This window comes from Pipra filicauda, unplaced genomic scaffold, assembly GCF_003945595.2.
Source record: "Pipra filicauda isolate LSUMZ 115617 unplaced genomic scaffold, ASM394559v2 scaffold235_size1210477_pilon, whole genome shotgun sequence".
NCBI lineage: Eukaryota > Metazoa > Chordata > Aves > Passeriformes > Pipridae > Pipra > Pipra filicauda.
In genome coordinates, this window is record NW_024104349.1 from 250,320 (window position 1) to 276,554 (window position 26,235).

At 48.7% G+C, this 26,235-nt stretch overlaps 1 protein-coding gene and 1 long non-coding RNA gene across 2 annotated transcripts in view; one reads left to right on the forward strand and one right to left on the reverse strand.

The window, feature by feature from the left end:
• DDHD1 (DDHD domain containing 1) overlaps nt 1-8,968 on the reverse strand; it is a 67,142-nt gene extending 58,174 nt beyond the window's left edge. Inside the window, exon 1 of the mRNA XM_027724428.2 lies at nt 8,211-8,968. Coding sequence (XP_027580229.1) covers nt 8,211-8,916 — 706 coding nt within the window. The 5' untranslated portion in view covers nt 8,917-8,968. The remainder of the gene's footprint in view (nt 1-8,210) is intronic.
• LOC113989633 lies at nt 8,784-15,220 on the forward strand. The gene is made up of 4 exons (XR_005563656.1): nt 8,784-8,907; nt 14,238-14,324; nt 14,703-14,876; nt 14,972-15,220. It is a non-coding gene; the product is annotated as an uncharacterized LOC113989633 (long non-coding RNA).
• Nucleotides 15,221-26,235: the final 11,015 nt, after the last annotated feature.

Below are 26,235 nucleotides of genomic sequence, written 5' to 3' on the forward strand. Positions count from 1 at the left end.
GCAGGAACACACACTTTGCTCTGCTGCAGACTTGGAATTACCTCTGATTACCAAGACTGCCTGAAGCATTCAAGCAACAGCCTGTAACTGTTTTTATCTGAACTGTTTTTAATAGGTTTACGTGATAAATTGAGCAATCCAAAAGAGGAACAAAAGGACTAGTTCAAATGTCAAACACAGAAGTAACCCCACAAAAAGAGAGACATGTCCTTACTCAAAAAGAGATTTATGTCCTCAAAGTTATCTCTCATCTCAATTGCTATTAATCAACCAAAAAGACAGAATCACAGAATGGTTTGTTTGGGTTGGAAGGGACCTTAAGATCATCCAATTCCAACTCCCCTGCCATGGGCAGGGACACCTTCCACTAGACCTGGTTGCTCCAAGCCCCATCCAACCTGGCCTTCAACACTTCCAGGGATCCAGGGGCAGCCACAGCTTCTCTGGGAAACCTGTGCCAGGGCCTCACCACCCTCACACACAAGAATTCCTTCCCAATATCCCATCTAACCCTGCCCTCTGGCAGTGGAAAGCCATTCCCCCTTGTCCTGTCACTCCATCCCTTGTTCCAAGTCCCTCTCCAGCTCTCTTGGAGCCCCTTCAGGCACTGGAAGGGGCTCTGAGGTCTCCCTGGAGCCTTCTCTTCTCCAGGTGAACACCCTCTACTCTCTCAGCCTCTCTCCAGAGCAGAAGTGCTATAAAGTACACATCATGTTTCCCAGGAAGGATTTTTCTATTTGAGATACCAGTTTAATTAACATATCCACAAGTGCTATTTACACAGACCTGATCCTGATGCTCCAAGTCAGAATCCTAAAGCTCACCTACTGGTTGTGTCAAGGATGAGCAGGAAACACTCATTAAAAAAAAAAAAAACAACAACTTTGGACTGCTGAAACATGAAATGGGATTGCAATTTTAATTCTTAACAGTTAAAACAGTTCCCCAAATTTCAACAGTGGTGCTCTGAAGGGAAATACTTCCACCACCAGTGTTTGCTGCTGGAACCACTGAGTTGTAGGAGCTTGTCAGCTCTTTTCTCACTCAGGGAGACCTGGAATTCCTGAAACCGCATTAGGTCAAAGCTAAACCCACAAAAGAACAACTGTGCCATGTGACAAACATGTGAGTCCCTCCCAAAAGGTAAGAATGTGCTCCAACCCCATCGACAGTCACGGGGCTTTTGCACAATCCCCCCCTCACACCCCGTGTGTGCTCTCCTGGTGCTCCCAAATCGGGCTTTGTTCCCTGGCTCCACCAGCACAAACGATCATGGACGAACAGTTTGAGCCATAGATTCTTATACAGGAATATATTTTAAAAAAACCAAGAGCAAGATGTTCCTGTGCTCAGCTCAGACCTGCCACTAATGAACAAGGTGAAGCCATCCAAGGGCACAATAACCTTTGTTGTCAACTCCTCCCTTCTCCTTCACAGGAATTCTTTTTTTCCTGTTCTCTCCTCCTAATCTCACTTCCTTCTTCTGTCTACTCTATCCCAACTCCAGATTTCCCTACCCTTTCATCCTCATGTTTAACTTTTTCCTTCAATTCTTTTTTAAACCCTGTAGGGTTTCCCCCCAAGAAAACCAGCGTGATTTTCACAGAATCCCAGAATGGTTTGGGTTGGAAGGGACCTTAAAGCCCATCTCGTTCCAACCCCCTGCCATGGGCAAGGACACCTTCCACTAGACCAGGTTGCTCCAAGCCCCATCCAACCTTGAACAATTCCAGGGATGGTGCAGCCACAGCTTCTCTGGACAACAATTTTAGTGTCTTTCACCTTCAGTATCACTGCCTGAGATCCCACTTGCACCCCGTGTTCCCTTCATCCCAGTGCTGACTTTTACAGCACTTACTATCTCTGGAGTTTCTCCTCTCCAGCTCCACTCCAGAGTGGCTACAGCTCCTCTGCAACCCACTCAAACAGACCACATCACACCAGTGACCTTTCCTCCGGCCAACACTCAAACCGCTACTTCATCTTTACTTTTTTCAACCTTGCAGACATGACTGAGAGAATTGCTCATGCTTCTTACTTTAATTTCTTCCTCTTTTGCAGATTTTTCTTCCATCTAGGCCTTCTGCTTAGCAACTGGCACAGTGTCAGCTCTTACAGATCCTTGTTGTGCCCCTCTGGGAGCTCTGTACGATGTCTCTCTTTGCTTCCCGTACTGTTTTTCCCTAAAGAATATCACACACACATAAAAATTCACCTGCCATCTGTCTTTAATCCAGCTCTGTCACCTCCAAATTAAATCCCATCCTCTTTCTTTGATATCACCACTGTCCAACAGTATTCAAGCCTGAATTAAGTCAGAACACAACTCCTGATCCTCCTCATCCCATGAACATTTTCTGACACCCTCTCACCCACAACTTGCAACCCAAGTATTCCCTACATCTCTGCCTTTGTCCTTCTTGACAACATCCAGCCAGGAAAAGTGCTGGACCACATCAAAGGGCAAACACAACTCGCTTTCTAAGCCACATCCATCCTTAGCTACTCTGCTGGAGCTGACACCATCCACTGGAAAGGGATTCTGTGATTCTGGTACTGTTTAAAGGAGTAAGACAACAGATTCATTTTGCTTAAACAATGCTTGGAAATCACAAACATAAAAGCTGAGGACATGGAAGAAACTTGCCCTCAGAGACATATCCAAGCAAAGTGCTGACATCTCCCCGCTGTTCCAGCAAAAGCAGCCTAAATGTCACAAGTTCCCTCTACTGAGAGAAGGTACCAGAGACCCCAAACAAAAGCAGAACATACATACAAACAAGTGTGATTTAACACATGGAAAATTGCAAACATAAAAGTTGTTTCATCTATGTGTGTTAGATCACAGAAACCCAGTCTGATCAGAGTTGGAAGGGACTTTAAAGACCATCTTGTTCCAACCTCCTGCCATGGGCAGGGACACCTTCCACTAGACCAGGTTGCCCCAAGACCCCTGGACACTTGAACACTTCCAGGCCTTTTGGTCAGGAAGGAGCTGGATAAAACTAAGCTACGAGATGCTTTTGAAAGGATGGTATAGAGAGAACAGAAGCAAAAAAGTAAAACTCAGAAATATTTTGAGTAGCAAAAGCAGCACTTCACCTTTACCAAGTAAAGTATCAGTGTTTTATTTGCAAAAGAATAACACACCTGGAGATAAAAAACCCCAATAAAACAGTACTGAGGAGTTCAGCCTTAAATCAAAACATCCTTTATACAGAGGAAATTGTATAATCAAGGTCCAAGACTGTCCAACACACCAAAAGCAATTTTCTAAGAGTGCTGTAAAGCAACTAAAAACGCTGCTAAAACCGGACTAAAACAAATAAAAGTCACAAATATACTGATAAACTCTTGATTCAAAGCCCTTAATTTTCATCTTGCCTCATGTTTCTGTTTTAATTCTGCTTCAGAATACAATATAAACCCATACACTAAACACGCAGCCTCAGAAGAAATAAGGGACACTGACTAAAGCAGCCTAGGGGGGCCTCCACTTTGGTTTAGGGCTGTCAGTCTGTAAAATGTCAAGACACAAACTTATGCTGCCAGGCCTAGGGAAGGCAGAAGCACCCAGGGCTCCTGCACAACACAGAGAAGCTCTGAAATGTTGATTTTTCAGTCTTGACAGCACAGCCCAAAGAACCACGAGTGACTGAGGTACAAAAGACTTCCCATTTTGCTGCTATAGCATCTACCTCCTGCACCAAACAAGCACAGGGATAAAACAAAACCCACTGAGAAAAGAGCCTTTTGTAACCGTGTGGTGCCAGCATCAACTCCTGGGCTCCAAGCCTTCTCAGGAATCTTGCCCAGCTCCGAGTTCAGAGGGCAGGTAACACTGCCCTGGCACTCACATCTCATTTTGCCAGGTGCTAACGCCTTCCTCTCCTTCTAGTTTACACAGCAGTTCTCAGATTCTTTACAAAAGAAAACACGTGGGCTTGGATGTTTCTTTCAGTCCAAGCTAAAAGGCAGTTGAAATGCTCTTTAAAGCTGTCCAATTCCAGCCTGAACAGACAGATCTTAAAATTAAGACCCAGTGGTCCACTCCGTATTCACAGGTATTTCCTGGTTAAGGACAGTAAAATATCTGTTATATCAGCACATCTTCACTCAGGGATGGTCCTAGTGAACCAAATGGTTTTTTTAAATACAAAAAGAGGTATTTTACTTAATAGACTTTGCAACTATTAGGTACAAAAACATCTATGTTAAAAACAAACAAACAAAAACTCCCCACCCTTCCCAAACCTGTGTCTGGGAGTAAAGTTATTTGTCCTTCCCTAAAAGACAAAGCTCCACAGGCTCCTGAAATGGCTTTAGAAATACATAAAGCTACTGTTGTTTCTCTCCATATATCACTACAGATTTTGCAAAAGTCTAACTTTAAAATTTACTGTTTTGTGACAGACATCAGCCAAGGTGATGAGTGTTCCCAACTCACAGTAAGAATTCACACTGGTGAATCACGGAAACACAGGATGGTTTGGGTTAGAAAAAGGACCTTAAAGATCATCCAGTTCCACCCCCCTGCCATGGGAAGGGACACTTTTCACTACACCAGGTTTCTCCAAGCTCCATCCAACCCAGCCTCAAAACATTCTGGGATGAAGAAAACTACCTGGAGAGTGACTGCTTTCCAAGAAAACACCACAAGAACTAAATACAGACAACTTGAGAATGTAACCATGGAAAAAAAGCAAGGAAAAAGCAAATACCAGACAGGACAACAGCTGTATGGCACAAACTCACAAGCCAAGCAACAGGGAAGTCAACCAGAAGTCCACAGGCTGTGGATTTAACAGACTCACCCAGGACTTTGAAAACTAGACTGAACAATTCTACAGAAAGATTGTTGTAAAGCAGCCCTCTAGAACTGGGAGAGCAGAAAAGGACTGGATAATTTAAGGTGATTTAAACAGAAGACCCTTGTAATAAAATATCACTCGTTGTTACGCCCACAGAAAACAAGAAGCAACCCAGATGCAAATTACTCACTTATCTGAAAACCTACACTAGTAATTTTCATCCTCTTGCACCATTTTTGCTGGTTCTACAACACTAATTAAATAAATCCCAGAGGTCACAAGGTAAGGATTAAATTCTCAGTAATTAATCTGCTCAAATTGTAACTCAGGCTGATATTCCTGATGTTACCAACGAATCCTGTGGTGAGCTTAAAGACGTGGAGTGAAAAAATATTTCAGCACATGCCCAGCTATAATCAACATTTTCCTGGCACTGAGATGTTCCAAAAGCTGAGGAACTGTCAGCTGAGGAACCAACTGCTCGGTGTTGTAGCTGTGTGATAGCAGCCTCCCCTGGAGTACAGCACATACAGGAAAAAGGGCAAAATAACAAAGATAAAAGCCTTTGACCTTTGCTCTGAACTGAACCATGAATCAGCAAAAACAGCCAGCAGTTTCTGTACTCTTGAACCTGCACCTCAGCATATTTTAAGTCAGTTGTGCTCGTTATACTTCATGCTCCTATGGCCAGAGAGGAGGATTTTCCTGCCTTACTCATGGGCTGGTGTAAGAGCTGGTTTGTCACCACCAGCCTCCTCCCAGACTAAGGCAGACCAATTTAGCAGCTCCCCTTTGGATCCAGAATTATCAACACACCATCAGATGGGAATAATTTGGGAATAACGGCTAAACCAAGGCCTTCAAACACACAGATGAGACTGAATCTCTGCGATGTGGCCTTGCTGTTCTCTCAGATCTGGATGCAGCAGCTGGGAGGGAAGAAAGGAAGAAAGGCAAGAGCACCCATGTACACAGGAAACAGAGGCAAGGAAACATGCAGGTGAAAGATAAGTTAAACCAGAAGTCACTGAAAGAGCCTTGAAATACCAAAAGATGATCTCAGTCTTGCAAAGGAGTGGACCTGCTAATAAGAAAAGACTTGAGCACTTCCCTTAATCAGCTTTCTGAGGACTAGAAATCATCCCCGTCATTAGTCCCCTCAGGACCAGGAGTTTATTTCTCCCCTGCCTCTGGTGCTAACCTCTGGGAATCTCTCCTTTCAAGCACCACAAACCTTCTCTGCACAGTGTATTCTGTCATCTGAAACATCTGCTCCTCAAGCTTAATGAGACTGAATCAGCTTCCAAAATGGACAAGGCACAGTGTCAAGAAATTAAACCTTTAAGCTGCTGACGAGCGCAGCCTCTTGCTCCCATTACCAGGAGCAATCCTGCCTCACCTTACAGCTCTGCTCGCTCCTTCCCCTCTCTCTCTACCACACAGCTACAAGGATGGAAGCTGTTTCCTCATGCCTTGGATGATCCACATCTTCTCTTCCCAGTAACCACATGGCAGATGCATGGAGTGCCAACAGCAGGGGTTCAGGGTGGTGACAGGGAGAAAACCACCTCCACTTTCTGCTCAAGGAGCTGTGCCCAGGCTCCCCTAACTCAAAACACGTGTGGACTAAACCCTCTGCTTGCTCCTCAAGCTCAGTGTCTGTCTGCAGGGGCAAGGATTTGAAAGACAAATTGTCACCCAAGTAAAATGTACCACACATTTATGGATCTCCCTCCTGCAAAGACGCTGATAAATAAGAAGGAAAAGAACTAAAAGCCCTGGTTTTCATCTCTGAAACAGTTCTGCTGTTCCTCTGTGACTCCCAGCTGAGTCACAAAAATATGCAGAGGAGATGAGAGAAACCTGCCTGCCCCCCTCCCAAGCCCATGCCAGGACACACTTGGCTACACTGCAGCTCACTCTACTCTGTAACATCTCCCTTGTCCTTGAAGGAATGCAGTTGTAAAGCAAGTCAGCCTTCAGGGACAGGTGGTGAGCAGTGGCACAGCTTGTCAGCACCAGGAAAGCAGGTGCTCACTTGTCCAGTGAGACCCTGGGAGACATTCCCCCCAAAGAAAGGGGCAGAGAGCTGGAAGTGTCTGCTCCTCTTTCATCTCTGTTCCCCAAGGCCCCTCTCCTCTAGCAAAGGACACACGAATACAAGGGGAAGGGTGGGAGAGGAGGTGTATCCCCACTTCATTTTGAATTTGAGGGGGTGAAGCAAATTCCCCTCTATTGGAAGGGTAAGAATTAAGGACTGTGTGTGTGAGGTGCCTGTTGCATCCCCTCCAACAGAAGGGAGGAGAAATCCCATTTCATAAACCCTGCCAGTGGACAGGTGATGGGAAAGGAAATATAAAGCACAGTATCATCATTTCCCTAGTGGAGAGGACAAGGGTCACAGAGGTGAAGCCACGTATCAGCCCTTTTTTTCCATCATTCTTCACTAAACATAAGGGATCAGAAGTGTGTGTGTGGCAGGGAGGCAGTGGATAAACAACTGATGTGTCTACCCTGCTCCTTCTGAAGGCAGGCTCTGCAGGGAAGGAAAGGGGGAGTGCTGAAAAAAATATCCACTCACACTCACCCTTTGCTTAGGAAAGGGGAAGCTTAAGTAAAAAGGTTCTCAGCCACCTTCTCTCCCACTTTCTTCCACACCTGCCAAGAAATGAGAAGATGCCCAGACCTCCCTTTTCCATGTCTCTGTTTGCCAGGTGTGTGTGCTCAGATCCCCATTTCTCTCTGCATGCCAGGTGTGAATGCCCCAGATCATCTCCCTCAGGTGTGAGTGCACAGGAGAGAGGGAAAGATGCTCAGTCCCCTTTGCAGCTGGACGTGGCAGAAGAGCCCAGAACACCCTGAGTGGGGGGTACTCAGTACCCCTCATTCTTCTGGGGGGAGGGAAGAGAGGGTGGTCCAGTGGCCCCTTTCTCCAGTGAATGCTCAGGGATGCCCATGTCACTTCCCTGACCAGTGCAGCCGGGTGGGTGGGATGCCCCGAGCCGCGCTCCCTTCCCTCCCCATCACATCCTTGAGACTTGGAAGGGGCATTCCCAGTGCCTCCTCTTTCAGGTATGTGCTAGAGATGGGCACGCCGAGTCCCCTCTCCCTGGCGAATATTTTGTCCTGTACCTCTTATACAGGAACATACAGGCAGCAAGCGCTGCCAGGTCCCCCCGGCCGGCCTGTTTGACAGGGAGTGCTCAGTTCCCCTTTCCCCTACGCGGGTTCGATGGAGGGTCAGGAAGAGCCGCCCGGTGTCCCCACGGCGGGGTCACCCCGGGCCGGCTCTGCGCGCACGGGGGATGCCCAGAATCCCTCGCAGGGAGCGAGGGGCAGCCCGGCCACCCCCCGGGTGTCCCGCCCCGGGATCCCCCGGCCCCCCCGGTGGGGACTCACGGTTCCAATAGACGGGGTAGCTCTCTGCGCTGGCCACATCCACCTCGTAGAGCCCGCTCCGCACGCACACCGGCTCCACGGCCGCCGGCTCCCCGTCGCCGCCGCTGCCCGCCAGGGCGCGGAACGCCAGCTCGATCCGCAGCGAGTCGTACCCGATGAAGGGCTTCCAGGTCTTGCGGTCCTCGCGGTAGAACCAGCGCACCTCCTCGGCGCCCAGCTCCCGCACCACCTCATAGCGGGGCCGGCCGCCGCCCGGCCGCCGCCTCTCGGGCAGCGCGGTGGCCGCCAGCGAGAAGCCGCTGCCGCCGCTGTCGCTGCTGCCCAGCCCCGCGCCCTCGCCCTCGCTGCCCTCGCCGCCCGTGCCCGTCGAGTACCGCAGCGACGCTCCGGACTCGGCCGAGTCGAAGTCTCCGCCGGCGGCCTCGTCGCTGAGGCTGCGCTCCCGCGGCGGCGCCGCCGGCTCGGGGTCGCCCTCGGAGGAGGAGGTGGAGAGCGCGGCGCGGAGCGGCGGCTGCGGGCGGCGGGGCGGGCGGGCGCGGGCAGCCGCCGCCGCCTCGTCCTCCTCCTCCTGCTCCGCCGCTGCTGCTGCTGCTGCCGCCGCCGCTTCCTGCTCGGCGCGGCTCGGCCGCTCGAAGCCGCCGTAGCCGCTGGCTGAGCCGAACAGGTCCCAAGCGCCCTGCGGCGAGCCGGGCTCGGGGTAATCCATGCCGCAGCGCGCCCTGCCCGGCGGGGCCGCCGAGCCTCGCCCCGCCCGCCCCCGCGCCCGGCGCTCCGCTCCGCCCGCCCAGCTCGGCTCTCCCCGCCCCGCTCCCCCCCCAGCCCCGGCCCGCGGTGCCGCAGCCGCCGCCGGCTCCGAGCGGGCGGGGGCGGCGCCGCATCGTCACGCGCGGCGCGACGCGGGCGGGGCGGGGCGGGGGGAGCGGCGGCCCAGGGAGGGAAGGGGGGCCGCGGGCACGGTGGGGGGGGGAGCGGGAGTGAGGGACGGCGTAAGGCCGTGTGTGTGTCTGTGGGAGACGTCCTGACACGGCCTTGTGACCCCATGTCTGCGTGTGACACCCAGCGTGTATGCGTGTGACACCCAGCGTGTATGCGTGTGGCGCTCAAACACAGCCAGTGACACCGAGTGTGCGAGACGCGCTCGGAGGGAGAGGGTGGAAGCTCTGCGTGTGTGTGTGAGAGACGTGCTCAGACGCTGTCAGCATGTGTGTGTGACACGGACAGAATCACAGAATATGCGGAGTTGGAAGGGACCCACAGGGATCACAGAGTCCAGCTCCTGGCCCTGCGCAGGACCATCCCCAGCAGTCACACCATGTGGCCCGGAGTATCCTCCAAACACTCCTTGAGCTCTGGCAGCCTTGGGGCTGTGACCACTGCCCTGGGGAGCCTGTTCAGTGCCCAACAACAACCCTCTGGGGGAAGAACCTTAGTTTCTAAGATCCAACCTAAACCTCCTAAACTTCAGGCCGTTCCCTGAGGTCCTGTCCCTGGTTCCCACAGAGAAGAGATCAGAACCTCCCCCTCTTCTTCCCCTCACAAGGAAGTTGTAACTTCAGTGAAGTCTCTCCTCAGTCTCCTCCAGGCTGAACAGACCAAGTACCCTCAGCTGTTTGTTCCTCTCATGGCTTCCCCTCAAGGCTCTTTGCCATCTTCGTTGCCCTCCTTTGGACACTCTCTAAGACCTTAATATCTTTCTTATACTGCTGTAATGCTGCGTGTGTGCAACATCCTGAGACACAGCATGTACCCCTGTATGTGTGTGTGACAACCAGAGACACAGTGTGAAACCGTGTCCGCATGTGTGACTCTCAGACACAGATTGTAAACTCTGTCTGCGTGTACGTGACACACACGGACACAACCTGTGGCCCTGTCTGTGTGTATGACACCCTCAGACACAGCCTGCAGCCCCGTGTGTGTCTGACACTATCAGTCACTGCCTGTAACTGTCCATGAGTGTGTGACACCCTCAGGCACAGCCTGTGACCCCGTGTGTGTGATGCACCCTCACACATAGCCTGCAGCCGTGTCTTGTGTGATATCCCAGCTCAATACCCTGACAGCTTGGCAGGGAGAGGGGGTCAGGTTTGACCTCTCCTCGTTGGTGTGACACCCCTTTTCCTTCAGCCAGGCATTTCTCGGTTGTGTAGGAGTGTGTGTGAGACAGACAGACCTTGAACACAGCCTGTGGCTCCATGAATGACAGGCACCTTGAACTACAACCTGTGTGGGTGAGACCCCTAAATCCAGCCTGCTGCCTCATGGACATGATGACGGCCACCAGCACAGCCTGTAGCCCTCTGTGTGGGTGATACACCCTGACACCCCGAAGCACAGCCTGAGGCCCAGAGTGCGTGAGACACCCCAAAGCACAACCTGCGGCCTCACAGATGGACAAGGCCCCTTGAAACACACCCTGCAGCTCAGTGTGTGATGGACACCCCCAAAACACAAACCACAGCATGGTGTGTTTATGGCTCCTGAAGCAACCCCTCTGAGTGCAGCCAACAGCCCCAAGACATGAACTGTGTCCCCATGTGGGTGACAGATGCTCCCCGTCTTGCACCCTTGTGTGTGAGAGAGCACAAATCATGCAGCTCTGTGGGAGATTGTTGTCTGTGTGTGACACCCCCAGCACTCATCCTGCTGCTTTGTGGGGGTGTCACACCCTGTGACTGCCAGAGTTCAACAGGGATCTCTCCTATGTGCACCCCTACCCCTCACACCAAGGAAACCCCACATATTGTAGGGAGGGACAATCATGCACAAGGTGACCCTGTGGGTGAAATGTCCTCCCCCAGCTCAACACCTGGACAGGTTGGTGGGGAGAGGTGGTCAGGTTTGACCTCTGCTCATTGGTGTGACACCCCTTTTCCCTTCAGCCAAGCATTTCTCAGTTGTTTAGGGGGATGAGTGAGACTGGCATACCCCAAATACACACTCTGCACGCTAAAATGGTGTCAACAACCTGAAGTCACCCTTGTACGAGAGAAATGCCACTCCTGCAAATATTAGCTATGTCCCATAAATCAGAGGAGTTGGGGTTCACCTGTACTTGTTTGTGCGAGAGAGAAAGTAATATCCACCTCCAATACACACCTCGTAATCAACAGGAGGGGGTGTTGAAATGCACATCTGCGTGATAAAAGACCTGGCACCCCGTAGAAGGAAAAAGATTGAGGGAGGGTGCCCAGGTTTTACACCTGCGTGGGACAACTCCCAGGCCCAACAAACACCTTACAGCCTAGTGAGGGGCAGTGATTGATCACCTCCACGGTGCCAGTTTCCCCCTAGCATCCTTTCTTATGGTGTGGGAAAGAGACTCGCAGAAAAAACACACCCTGGCTTACTGGGGTGGGGTCACCTGTTTGTGAGATACCCTCCCCTTTTTGCAACATGCCCAGGAGGAAGGAGGCGGTGAGAGGGAAGAGTGATACTCCGGTCTCAGTGACACCTGGACGGGCGAGGGAGCTGATACCTGCACCTCCGTTACACCTCTGTGTACAACGTCCCTGCTGCATTACTCACACACACAGCACAGCCAGTGGGTCTGTGACCACCAGCCATGTACACCCTACAGAATCACAGAATCATTTCATTTGGAAAAGACCTCCAAGGTCATCGAGCCCAACGTGTGACCGATCCCCACCTTGTCAACCAGACTAGAGCACTGAGTGCCACGTCATTCCTTGAACACCTCCAGAGATGGGGACTCCACCACCTCCTGGGGCAGCCCATGCCAGTGCTTAACAACCCTTTCCATGAAGAAATTCTTCCTGATGTACAACCTAAACCTTCCCTAGTGCAGCTTGAGGCTGTTTCTTCCTATCCTTCCACTAGTTGTCTAAGATCCCAACCCCCACCTGGCTCCACCCTCCTGTTGCAGAGAGTGAGAAGTTCCCCCCCCCAGCCTCCTTTTCTCCAGGCTGAGCCTCCCCAGCTCCCTCAGCCACTCTTCACCAGACTTGTGCTCCAGACCCTTCTCCAGCTCCGTTCCTTTCCCTGGACATGCTCCAGCACCAAAATGGCTTCCCTGTCGTGAGGGGCCCAAAAAAACTAGGATTTGAGATGTGGCCTCACCAGTGCCGAGAACAGGGGGACAATCACTGCCCTGATCCTGCTGACCACACTATTCCTGGTCCAAGCCAGGATGCCATTGGCCTTCTTGCCCACCTGGGCACACCTGGGCTCATATTCAGCTGCTGTCAACCAGCACCCCCAGGTCCTTTCCCACTGGACAGCTTTCCAGCCACTCTGCCCCAGGGCTGTGGCACTCCAGGGGGTTGTTGTGACCAACAGCCTGACAGGGGGTTGTGGCTGTGTGATGATTGTACCTCCAACCCCACCTTCACACTCACACACACACGCTTTTTCCTAAGGCAAGGGCAGGGGAAGGGGGATGACTGGATGTCACCTCCGCCTGTGAATTACTCAAAGCATCCAACTGCCTGTGCAGGCCTGTGGGGGATGGTGGGGTTTTTCACCCCACCTAAAAGGGTTGTGTGTGTGTGTGAGTATCAGATACATTTGTGTGCCACACCCCCAAATGTCTGTGTGTGTCATTCTCCTTCTGGACTTACAGCAAACCCCCCTCACAGCCCCAGTGTCCGCTGTGGGAGGAAAAAACCCAGAGTACAGAGCATGTGTTCCCTGATTCCCCCTTCTCCTACACATTCTGCCTGTCTCCATCCTACAGTCTGCACTGACAAGGGAACTTCTGTGCATTGGACGGGGTTGGATGTCCAAAAATAGGCTTGTGGCCTACCTCCTATGTCTGCTTTCAGCTGGGGAATCCTGTTAATGGAGTGTGTTAAAACCCAGAGAGAGGCCAGATTGAGTTCAGGCTGGAAGGGAAGGTGAAGCTTTTAGAAGTGTTCGCTGCTGCTGGAGTGGTGTTTCCCTGAGTCATTAAAATCCTGCTGAAAGGCTGCACATGGATCCTTGGATGCATCAGCAGCACTCTTCAATCCTTAAAGCTCCAAGAACATTGTTAATTCAACCACAGGAGCTTTCTGCATGTTTGTTCTGTCTTTTCAAATGGAGAAAGAGAGGAAAAAGAGAGGAGATAAACAAGGAACAAACAAGAAGCCAGGGGAGGAGGCTGTGCCGGGGTGTTTGGTCCCATTGCTCTACCAAAAGGGATAGGATCTGTTTGTTTGACTTATCTTTTGCATTTCTAATGAACTGCACAGGGTAATTTCACTCTGAAGCCTTGTCCCAGATTTTTCTCCACAGTGGGGAAGAAAAAGGGAATGTTAGCTATCTTGTAGATTGCTTTGTAGACACAGATTGTAGGATTCTCACTTTTTATCCCCATTTCCATCAAAGCCAGTGGGATTTCATCTTCTCTCCTTCAACAAGTGTTTCATCCTTTATGTCATCCTACTCAAATTCTCCCTCCTTTTGCTCCTTGTCTGACATCCAGGGAAGATTGTCCAAATGAAGAAGGGGCACTTCAAATTTTCTTTACTTATTTTATATATTCTTTCAGATTATGGAATCACAGAATGGTTTGGGCTTGAAGGGACCTTAAAGACCATTTAGTTACCCTTCTGTGAAGGAATTTGTGAGCCCAGACCTCTCTCATTTGAGATCAAAAATGGAGTATTTCCCCCTTTTTTTCTGTTAGCAGCTCTGAGCTCACAGATGTGGAGTAGCTTGAAAGTTTCTGGCATGACACAGGACTCAAGTTCCATCACTGCAGAGTTACAAGAAATTAAAAATAAGACCAAAAATATAAACTTCATTTACCATCAGAGGAAGAGCGTTTCCTTACAGTGGAATAAATTTGGAAGTTCTAAAGCTAACTTACCTTTATTTTGAAATGTTATTTATGTAACACTGTGAATTTCCATATAGATCCTTGTGGGTCCCTTCCAACTCAGGATATCCTATTCTATGCCTAAGGGTGGTGGATACTGTGATCCTTCTATCATGAGATCTTCACAGAAGACTTATATATATATATACACATACACACATATATGGAGATATATATATATATCTCTCCATATTTCGTTTTTGCAGAGTTAATACATTTGGGAACTTCCTGGAAAAGAGTTAAGAGGCACCATGACAAGCTCCCAAGGACCTCCCTTTGTCCAAGAGGAAAAGGTACCATGAAAGTAGATATAATAATATGTAATGATTTTGTGATTCTAAACTCACGTTACCAAGTTCTCGTGATTACCCTCATCCCATCAGTCTTTGTTTACAAGACGAGCTACTCCCATCAGTGCAATTTTAAGTAATGAAACTACTTAACAGTTTTGAAACTCTCACAGTTTACAAATGATGTGATCATCTTGTGTTTTCTTGCAGCACAGTGAGTAGCACAAGTGCAAGTGCCTGCAAGAGTCCATTAGAAGCAGCCTTTATTCATTGATGAATCCTTTATTACAAAGCCATTTTAAGATCTTTCCAATAGCTATTTTTAAACCATTTGTTATGCACTCGTATTGATTTCGTATGTATTTTTTTTGTACTGTACAGCACTGAGTCAACACCGTTCCTGCTATCAGCTGTACTCGTGATTTTATTAAAGAACAAGATGAAGTTTGTTCTTTGACAGGAACCATTTCCCACAAAAACTGCTGATTGATGTTCCATTACATCCCCACTCTCCATCTCCTTATTAACTGGTGCAAACCACTTCCTTATAGCCAGGTCAGGAGCGATGTTGGACTCGCCAGACTGAAATTACCTGGACTTCCCTTAGTCACGCTCTTCAAATATTGACACAAAGCTGTTTTTCTCCTTAGAAATGGTCTCCTGGGCTGTTTTTATAAACTCTCACATTCCCACCTTGTGTGAGAACAGTCGTCTGAAGAACCAGCTCTTAAAATGATGACACACCATCCTCTAGACCTGCTGTTTTTAAAATGTTAGTGGTGCTTTTGATGTTCTTTTTTAAATTGCTTGGATAGGAAGCGTTTCATCATCATTATATAACATGGAAATGGCACTCTGGAAATGACATTTAACTTTGTCCCAAATATAGGCAGGAAATATTTATCAAACACTTCTGCTTTAGTTTTTTGTTTGTTTTTGTGTGTGTGTGGTTTTTTTTTTCCAGTTTTACAGGTACCCAAATATATTTGGAAACACAGGGAGTATTAGTAATTGGACTCTGCTAAAATACTGTTCATGAAATTAAGCAGAGCTCTAAAATATTTTCAGCACAGGGGTCATTAACTCTGTGGCTTTTTTAGAAGAGATATTGTTCAACTGGCTTAAAAATCCCATTTGTGAGTGTTTTCCCTATTGTCAGACATGGGAGGCTTGTCTGGTTTTTGATGTTTTTCTTTTCCTTGAACACCAGCACTATTGGCACACTTCTTATGCCAAGGTCAAAGTGCCTTTCACTAGATCTAAAATGTTATTCCAAAGCCACAGATCCACATTCCTTCACCCCTGCTGCAAGAAGCAGAAGAATGTCCCCCTCTCTCTAAAAGACAAGAACTGGGGAGCAAGGAGAGGGTCATTTCTGTGATGTCAGATATTGTCTCTCTCAATGCAGCATTGTTAAATTGTACAGACTTCTTCTGCCTTCTTTTTTCCGTCCCCACATTGTTCCAGGGCAAACAAAGGAAGAAAGCAAAGTAATGATCCCTGACAGAAATATTTACCCTTTCAGGCTTTGATCTGGCGAAGTCCTGGTGTGAAGTGTTCACCTTTGTGTGGGTGAGACTCACAGAAAGCCAGGCACAGGCAGGTTGCTGGTGGTGCTGGCAAAAAGAAAGACTGAACTGGAGCCATTCTGCTGGTGTGGGCTCAGCCCCCACATCTCCTCCAGGCTCCTCTTATCTCCCTCTGCATCTCCATGGGTATGGATTTTGTCCTTGCAGGAGTGAATGAAAGTGGAGCAACCTGTTGAATATGACAAAGCTGATGGGATAAGGGAAGGGTTTCTGATGGTGAGTCTAGAAAATGATATTGTCGGGGAGATATGGGAGATTAATTATTGCTCCCAAAAATCCCGACCCTGCACACGTCCCTCTGGATTCACGGGGGCAAAGATGTGAAAGATGTAATAGCATCAAATGGAGGGACTGTACTCAATCTTTTAGCTAAGACTCCTTCAGCATTCTTCTGGGGAGTATTAAAGAAAAGTTAGCTGCAAGATAGGCTCAGAGAGGTGGTTAAAACACCTCTCCCATAAATGTGTTTGCCATTTGAGATGTGTGTCCTGCACCTGGGAGAGTGACAGAATCACAGAATGATTCAGGTTGGAAGGGACCACAGTGGGCCATCTGGTCCCACCTCCCTGCTCCAGCAGGGCCAGCCCAGAGCACATGGCACAGGGTTGTGTCCAGACAGTTCTGGAATATCTCCTGTCAGGGAGACTATCCATATCCTCTCTGGATAATCTGTTCAGTGCTCAGTCACTTCAGAGGAAAAAAGTTCTTCCTCAGGTTCAGATGGAACTTCTGGGCACCAGTTTGTGCCCATTCCTCTCGTCCTATTGCTGGGCATCCTGAGCAGAGCCTGGTCCATCCTCTGACACCCTCCTTCAGATACTTAAGGTCCTGCAAACCCAGGTACTTCTCCTCACAGAACATTGATGTAGCCGATCTCCAAGATGCCAGCAGCTGCCCTGTGTACACACTGTCCCTTAATTGATGACATCTCATTTCTAAAATACGTCCCTTCCTTACAAATTACTCTTCCAAGTGAGTTTTGTCACGTGTCTCTTGGCTCTGGGATTGGGGCAGTTCCCAGTGTTAGAGGGATTGCTATCATTGATTTATTTTCCTTGCTAGGGATAGAGAGTAGATGGATGAAAACAGTGTTGAAAAGGTACTTCTGGTGTTTTCAACCAGTCGTGACAGGATGCAGAAATTCTTTGAAAAATTCCTTGAAGCTCCACGTTCTCCAAGTCCTTCATTTAGACAAAGCCATAAAAATAAAATCTGAGAGTAAGCTTATTTCTTCCCATGTTTGTTGTTGCTGTTGTTGTTGTTGTTTTTCTTCCAGAGGAGATACTGAGAGTGTTGGGCACACAAGGGGCAAATTAGTTTTGTAGATCCAAGAACAGTAAATGAAGTTGACACAGATAGTTTTGTAAGGACAAAGAGAGGGATGTTGTGTAACATTCTGGTCAGTGTTGACTGTGGAATTGACAGGATCAAAGCTGGAAACAAGGACTCTCTATTCTTACTGTGCCAACCACTGAGCCAAGAGGCAAAGCAGAAAGTCCCTCTGGAGGAGACCATCACAGAGCTTTGGGAAAATGGAAAGCTGGTTCCTTTTTGTAAATGCTGAGGCAAAGAGTAAGAGGTCACTGTCTCTCCCACCCACCTTGCTGTTGGGCATCTGAAAAGATGTGAAGCACAGAGCATTTTTCACCACAAAGGAAAATAAAAAACCCTTTATCCTGCACAGAACTCCCCATCTGGTGAGTGACTGAAAAAGCCAAGAACAAGAGGTGGTTATAAGTTGTGGAAAACTTTTGCAAGTAGAGATTAAAAAGGAACAAAGAAAAATTCACTTGGGAGATGGTTGCGGGACACAGGGCCAGGGAGGGGAGGGTTTTGTTGGGGTGTGGGTCTGTGCTAGAGTTCACAGCTGAGGATCTAGAGAGCAGGGTCAAATGAGGAAAAAAGAAACTTTAATGCCCTCAGGGCCAGAGTCACGAGGCCTGGAGGGCTACACTCAAATGTTTTGTCTCATAATAACACCCAAAAGCGGTGCTGGAATTGCAGGACCTTGGGAACACTTGGCACTAAAAGTGACTTTGAGGTCACTGTCAGTGTGATCTTGTGTGAAATCCTGGCCTTACTGACACCACTGTGAGTATTGCCATTGATTTCAGCAGGGTTAAAAATTCCCCAGCTCTCGGGGTTCAGCCTTTCCCCTCCCAAACGTTTATTATTGTCAATTGATCCCAATCCACTGGATGTATTTCTGGCTCAAACCTGAGGTGACTGTTCCACACGATGAATCATAAGAGATATAAAATATATTCCCTAGTCCTTGTTGTACACGCTGTTCTAGGAAAGCATAGTAGCAGTGCTCGTCATCACATCCTTGATGGAAGTACTGAGGGACATACTTAACTCCCAGCATGAGAGCAGCAGTGGAAATATTCACATAAAGTCAGATAATTTCTTAAATGCCTGACTGAAATAGTGTCTGACTGAGAAGACCTTTAAGCCTGCACGTATCTGCAGAGGGGCAGACGTTACGTCTTTGTAGGATGTCACCTGATAGTAGGTGAGTGACCTCGGATCATCTGATTCCTGAGGGAATGTCCTCGTGACTTGTGTTTTAGTAGGTAAAATGGGATCTTCGCTGCCTGTGGCTGTGCTGTGTCCCTGTGCAGAGGGTTGTGGAAGGCAGCCACGGCAGCCAAAGTCACCATGCTGTCATCTGTCTGGGGCTGTCGGACGGTCAGGTGACAGCCAGGACCACATTCCAGCTATAAATATACCACATTTTATTCATTGTGTGGAAGCGCTTTCATCAATAGACCCTAATTTCTGTGGGTCTCGGGACACTCTGAATGTTCCAGATATTCCTTGCTGAATGTTCCAGATATTTTGTTCTGCCTCCAGCACCAGATTTATTCACTTCTCCTCTGACGCACCGTTAGAAGATCTCCTGTTTGGTGTCACTGCAGGAAGATGGATTGAACTGTAGTTTCGAGAGGGGCTGAAAGCCAACTGTTCCTACAGCCAGGCCAGTGGGGCAGGCAGGAGATCTCCTTCCTATTTATAGTGGAAGTTCTATTTTAGCAAGTAGTAAAGAGCCTGGCAAGGAAAGTCAGGAGAGGGGCCTCGGAGAGAGAGCTCTTTCCAGTTAAATTATTTAGCTTTCACATTTTCCAAGATCTTATGGGCTGAAACAAGACCATCTGTGTTCATATGCTACAGGGGGATCAAAAAGAAAAAAAAAGAACAAGCATCTGGTGTGGAAAATCTCCCTGTGGTAGAAAGTCTGACTCTGGTAGGAAACCTGACTGTGGTAGAAAACTTCCAAGGACTTGGATTATTTAAAAGGCCACTCGAAGAAATTTCCCCCCTGTCTCTTTGCAGAGGTAGACAACCATCTAGCCATGAAACAAACCTTTTGCCTCTCATCAATTTGCATTCACTTACATCAATGTACAGTCCCAAAAATTTCCATTTTTATATGTGCATGGCGACATATAAATATTTCCATCACCTCCTGCCTGGGTGCCATTGCTGGGGACAATGTGGCTGCACAGGGGACTGGATTCCTCCTGCTTCTGACCTGTGGATCTGTGCCTGGGCTGGCATAAATGCAGTAACCAAAACCTGTCAGAGTATTTTCAGAAGGTTGAATCATACCCCTTTCCAGAGTATTCCAAAGGCTTCCAGGGAAAGGCTGGGTGGTTATTTAAGCCCCAGGTCACGGTAGCCCTCTCACCCCAGGTGAACTGTGTGAGTTAGAAGCTTACAGTCATATACATGTGCAGCAGGCTGGAATGGGTGGATCTGCAAGCCAGTGTTGTCTTTAATGATCCTCTCCCTGATCCCCAAACAGATGCTTGCACTGGAAAACAGGCAGCTGCCCTCCCAGATTGGCTCAGAACAGATATGGCATTTTGGGTGGGTGAGGGAGAGGCAAACTTGGTGTCACTCTCACTGCATCTGATTCCACGCCCTGATCTGAGGGTTTGTTTGTGCTGTGGGACTTTATCACCTGGTTATTGCACAGGATTTGTATTTCATGAGGGAGGTTCTGGTAACAGTTTCACACATCCAAAGCTGGTGTCAGCACTGCCATCGGCTCACTGAGCAGCAGAGTAATGACAGGTTTAACGATGTGAACATCTGTATTCAGGCAGTGATGTCCCATGCCCTGTCTTCTTTTTACAGTCATTTTAAGTCAGCAGTTCCTGATGGGAGACGGAGGAGGGAGAGAAAAATCAGAACCATGTGCTGTATTCTAACCCCTCCTGGCCTGAGTGGGCGGCCAGGATTCCAGGTTGTGTGCTGGGGAGGTAACGCACAGTCAGACAAAGTGGATATGCTGCAGTTAGACTCTGGGCAGAGAAAACTCCAAGCAGAGGGTCTATTTGTCCATAATTTCCTGTTCAGGTCCTTAAGAAAATAAAGAGGACATTTCTGGTGGGAGGCAGGATGGCAGTGGACAGGCTTTGTCATCGTGGTTTCCACATCCGTGAAGTCTTGGGCCCATAACGAGTGTCAAGGTGCCAGTACTGGACCTTTCACTGCCTCGTATCTGAGAGAGACCCCAGTAAGAGTCACCAAGCACAAGTGTCTCTCCTGTCTGCTGCCTCTTCTGTGACCTCAACACGGCTCAAAATGAGAGGCACAACTTCCCCTTGTGCTCCAAGAGAGCCCCTTCACTCTGCTCTGGTGAGGGCTCACCTGCACTGCTGCCCCCAGCTCTGGAGTCCCCGGCACAGGAAGGACACGGAGCTGTTGGAGCGAGTCCAGAGGAGGCCACAAAGGTGATCAGAGGGCTGGAGCACCTCTGCTATGAGGAAAGGCTGTGAGAATTGAGATTGTTGAGCCTGGAGACGAGAAGGCTCCTGGGAGACCTTAGAGCCCTTTCCAATGCCTAGAGGTGCTCCAAGAGAGCTGGAGAGGGATTTGGGACAAGGGCCTGGAGGGACAGGACAAGGAGGAATGGCTTCCCACTGCCAGAGGGCAGGGTTGGATGGGATATTGGGAAGAAATTCCTGGCTGGGAGGGTGGTGAGGCCCTGGCACAGGTTGCCCAGAGAAGCTGTGGCTGCCCCTGGATCCCTGGAAGTGTTCCAGGCCAGGCTGGACAGGGCTTGGAGCAACCTGGTGTGGTGGAAGGTGTCCCTGCCCATGCCAGGGGGGTGGAATGAAATGGTCTTTAAGATCCCTTCCAACTCAAATCATTCTAGAATTCTACGATTGCTACTAGTCTTGTAAGGTTTTTTCTTATTCTCCATCAATTCCATATGCTTCTGTTCTCTCCTTTCTCAAGGCTTAGCAAAGCCAGCCAAGAATCCACATTTTCCAACTGTTGTAACTTTTGTAACTGTTTTGGATGCTGGAAAAGCAATACCCAAAGGAAAGAGGCCAAAGCCAGCAAAAATGTGGCAGGTTTCAGCGCTGCTGATAAGATGGGAAGAGTATCTGTTTTTCTCAGTGGCCAAATCATAAATGACAGTTGAAATCAAGAAGTGATTTCTATTTTTATTCATCTTTTCTTTCTACTTTACCTTGCTTTCACCACATCTTTTTTGCAAAAAAAAAAAAAAGGAAGAGCCTATTGCATGTACTGCCTGTGGAAAGCCAGGGATCTGGACATTTTTTTCTGTGGAGCCTCTGTCAGTTAAACAAAGCAAATGCAGATATTGCAAGCACATTATCCCTCCCCCTTTATTGGTCACATCATGGCGAATGCTGGTGAGCAAGACCTTTGCCAAGTAGTTTTTCCTCGTTTTTGTGGTCTGCTCAAGCTCCCCATCCAAACTAAACACTATGCTTCGGAAAAACATCCCTTTGCCTTGTGACTTTCTCTGAGGGCCATGCTGCTTCCCTTTTTCTCACATCCAGCTTTTTCTCTTTATGTGGCTTGTGGATGTTTCGGCTCATGGGGTGCTGGTGAACAATACCCATCTCTGTGTCTGTGCTCAGCATGAACAAAACACTCCACTCCCACTGCCATAGGCCGCTGCTCCTGCTTTTGGGGGTGGCCTCATCCTCTGAAAAGCAGCTCGACCCCTTCATGGGTTCACTCCAACAGCTCAGCTGGAGAACTCTGCTCACAGCAGACAGGAGAAGCTCCTTGTTTTCACCTGCTGCCTGTTATAAACCAGTCAGTAGCGCTCGAGTGGAAGGATTCTTTGACTTGATGTGCATTCATTAGTGAGCTTCTCCAAGGATTTGATTGAGTCAAGGAAGCAGGAGCCTTTCCAGCAGCTTCTGTGTGCTCTTGCTTTATTCATTTTACTCAGCTGTTGATACCTGCTGGCACCTTGAGCAGCTGCCCCCTTCACCCTGAAGGTCATACAATCACAGAATGGCTTGGGATGGAAAGGATCTTAAAGATCACCCCATTTTGAGCCCCTGCCATGCGCAGGGACACCTTCCACTAGACCAGGTTGCTCCAAGTCCCTTCCAGCCTGGCCTTGAACACCTCCAGGGGTGGGAAGATGACATGGGGTCTTTTCTCTCTCCTTCACCCAACCTTGCTGTGGGTTTTCTTCCACCCACACTGCAAAAATCAGAGCAGGCCCTTTGCAGCCACCCCCCCTCCAGCGCCCTGGAGGCATGAAACTGGTGGAGGAGGGATTTCCCCACATAGCACCCAGCCCTCCCACCGCCCCCACTCCTGGGAGATGAGGTGAGGGAGCCCAGGAGGAAGGAGGGCTCCCCTGGGAGCTGGCAGGCACCACGCTGGCTCTCGGAGCCAGGGAACAGCAGGATAGGGAAATGCAAAGAGCAAGCACAGCCACCATGAAAACAAACCTCTTTATGCTGCAGAGCAGCACAGATCACAAAAACCATCTTTAGACAGTCTGGTCCTTCCTAACATCACAGCAACTCATCAGGGCTACATTAGTGTGTGTAAAAAGACAGCTCAAGGCAGCAAATTTTGGAAATTCAAGCTTCCTTCTGGGTTGATTTCAGCCTGGGTTAATTGTTCTTTAAGATCTGGAATGTTTTTTGCGTCACAATTTGATTTGCCCATAGTGAGGCTCATTTGTTTCAGATCATCCTTTCCCCCCCCTTTCAGCAACAACATACCTGGTGATCCAGAAACACCTGATCAAAATAAAACATATCTAGAATGTTCAGGAGGCTTTAATAGCTCTTAATAAATATGATTAGGTATAATTTAAAGGCATTAAACAGGACAGGGGATCACTGTGCTGGGTGTGGTGCCAAACAAAGAAGTGCAACCACGTTTGCTCCCTGAAATGTGCCAACTCTGAGGAGAAACTGAAAAAATCAAGGAAAATGAAGTGCTTTAACATGTTGACAGAGAGTAAAGTGAAGCACTGAATGATCAAATGGTTTGTGGGAGGGCACACGGGGCTCTGGCAGAGCCTGGATGTGAATCTAGATCAGAAGGTGTCCCCAAGCCAGATAACTGCTGTTCCCTCTCTCACATCTGTCTCCACGGCCCCTCTTAAGGAAGGAGCAGGGAAAAATCACTGTGATGAAAACAGCACTGCAGGAAAGGGCTGATGGAAAGGTCTCATGTCTCCTGCAGCCTTGCTCCTGGCCCTCTTGGCAGGAGGAGAACATTAATGCTGGGGAGAGAGATTAATGCACAGACCTTGAGCCAGCTCGGGGGAGGCACAACTGTGTCCATGCTCCACAAAAAGCGAGTTCAGACATGTGTCAGTACAGCTGAGCTGGCTGCATTTCTGTGTTGGATAAATACTGATTGATAAAAAGCTGCCAAGTGTTCAAATAACTGCCTTAGGAGCCTATTTTGTTTTATTTTTTTATTGGAGTTTGCTAGTTTTTCTGCATCAAGACCATCCCAAGCATTTGGAACCCATCTGTGGTGACTGTGCATCCAACACTGTCCAAAAGGACGTGATGGAGGGATCAGAGATTTAAGATTCCTGTCCCCTGTGGCTCCTTACAAGCATCATTAAAAGCGGGCTTTTCAAACTGATCCTGTGATGCTGAGACACTGCTTTTTTCCCATCCCATCTCCACATTTTCACTTCCAGATTTGCCCTTTGGCAGAGAGAAATGCCCATGGAAAGACAGCCCTGCATCACTGTTGGTAAAATGCTGATTTTTTTCATGTCATGCAACTTCTGTGAAACACCAGCAGGAAATAACACAGTGGGTGGCTTTAGAAATCCATATAGAAATTGCAGTAATAGGGCTAATTACAAAAAAATCATCACTTATCTGGGTCTCACACACAAAACCTGTGCTTTTAAGATGTACCTTTGGTCTCTGCAGGAGTCTGACTTTTAAATGAAAGAAAACAAACATACGAGCAATCGGAACCCTTCTTTTTGTGGAATGCTTTCTTCCTAAGATAATCAATGTCCTAAAGACACTGTGTACAGCATATAATAATGAGAAACACACAGAAGTCCTGAGGAATTGGAATTGCACCCGAATCCTTGCTCTGCAAAGAGCACATAGCTTCTACGTTGCAGTGTAGAAATTGGAATTTCTTGAAGGTCAGTGACCACAGATAGAAATTTTTTTATTAGGCAATGTTAATTAGATTAAGGCTGGTCTAATCAAAGATGTCAGGAGTCGGCTTTGGCTCTGCTTGGCAGAGCAGAACCTGCTAATCCAAGTGCCACAGATGCTGAGACATTCCTTCATATGGCATGAGCCAAGTTCCGTGTGCTGCCAAGAGCTTCCTCTGAAATTCATGGGAACTGGGAGTGTGTGGCACCTGGCAAGACCAAGCTTGCTGTAAAAACCCTTTGGAAAGGACATGATTTGCATACCAGGACCTGGTGTAGTAAACTGACTGTTGCCTCAGCTTTACTGTTTTCCAGCACGAGCCGACACCAGGATCGTGGTGTAGGAAAGCTTGTAAACCAGGGTGGGGAGTCTGCAGCCTGAGGATTTACAGGCTGGAATGTCATTCATACAGCCCTGGTCATGTGGCTCCCTCTTCCATGGTTTTACAATAAAATCTTGGCTGATGTGTTAGTAAAGCCTATTTTGCCCTGAGAAAGGAAGAGATTCCCCACCACTGTTGCTGAGAAACATCAGATCCATTGCACAACTCTGCTGGGAAACATGCAGAGGAGCCCAGCAGCTACTGAGCCAGCCCGTGCCTAGACTTGGCATTGACTTGGAGAGCACTGCAAGAGAATTGAACTCGATAAACCTTCACACCTAGTTCACACAGAGAATGAAAAAAGGCACATTTTCCCTCTTCCACCTGTGAGTGCCAAAGTTTTAAGCTCCGAAGTCAAGATGCCCAAAGCCAAACTTGCTGATGAGATGTGGACCCACATATTCTCCCTGTAGTTGGCACCTCAAATTCTAAGTTCAGTTTTGGGTCCCTCAGTTCAGGAAGGACATTGAGGAGCTGAAGCATTTCCAGAGGGGGGCAATGGAGGTGGGGAAGAGCCTGGAGCACAAGTCTGATGAAGAGTTGCTGAGGGAGCTGGGGAGGCTCAGCCTGGAGAAAAGGAGGCTCGGGGGGACCTTCTGGCTCTGCAACTCCATGACAGGAGGGTGGAGCCAGGGGAGATCAGGCTCTGCTCTCAGGGAACACAGGATGATAGGAAACAGCCTCAAGTTACACCAGGGGATGTTGGGTTGGATATTAGGAAAAACTCTTCATGGAAAGGGTTGTCCAGCCCTTGCACAGGCTGCCCAAGGCAGTGGTGGAATCCCCATCCCTGGAGGGATTTAAAAGCCACGTGGATGTGGCACTTGGGGGGACGTGGGTCAGTGGTGGCCTTGGCAGTGCTGGGAGAACAGTTGGACTTGATGATCTTAGAGGGCTTTTACAACCTTAATGATTCCAGGATTGTTCTGGATTGCCTGAAGGAAACCTGTGTGCCCCATTGGTGTTCTGCTCTCCCTTGCCTCGTGCAGCAGCAGCTGCAGGAGGGATATTGGAGCTGGGACGTGCAGCCGTGCTGGAGAGAGGGCTTCAGCCTGTCCAGCCTGCTGTAGCAAAGGGATTGAGTCAACTCCACGTGGATTTGGGGTCTGTTTTGTGTGTTCCCTGCCAGGAGATCTGGGAGGGCAGCACACTGGTTAAGCTCTGCCAGAAGGGCATGGGAGGCAGGCGAGAATCCTGCCAAAAACCTGTGCCAGCTGGGAGTGGGGGGAATGTGCTGCTGCAACGAGAGGCCTGGTCTGGGTTGATCATCACAGGGGAGCTCAAAGTGATTCCATTCAGGAGCATCCTAAATGCTCCTGGTTTAGGAGCATTTACCTGGGGGGGAGATAAAACTTGCCAGCTGAGGGCTCTGCAGGCTGGGAGATGCTACTGCCATGGGATAAAACAAAGGGGAAGCAGCAGTGTAACATATTTATGGTGAGACATTGGCACAGGTTGCCCAGAGAAGCTGTGCCTGCCCCATCCCTGGAAGTGTTCCA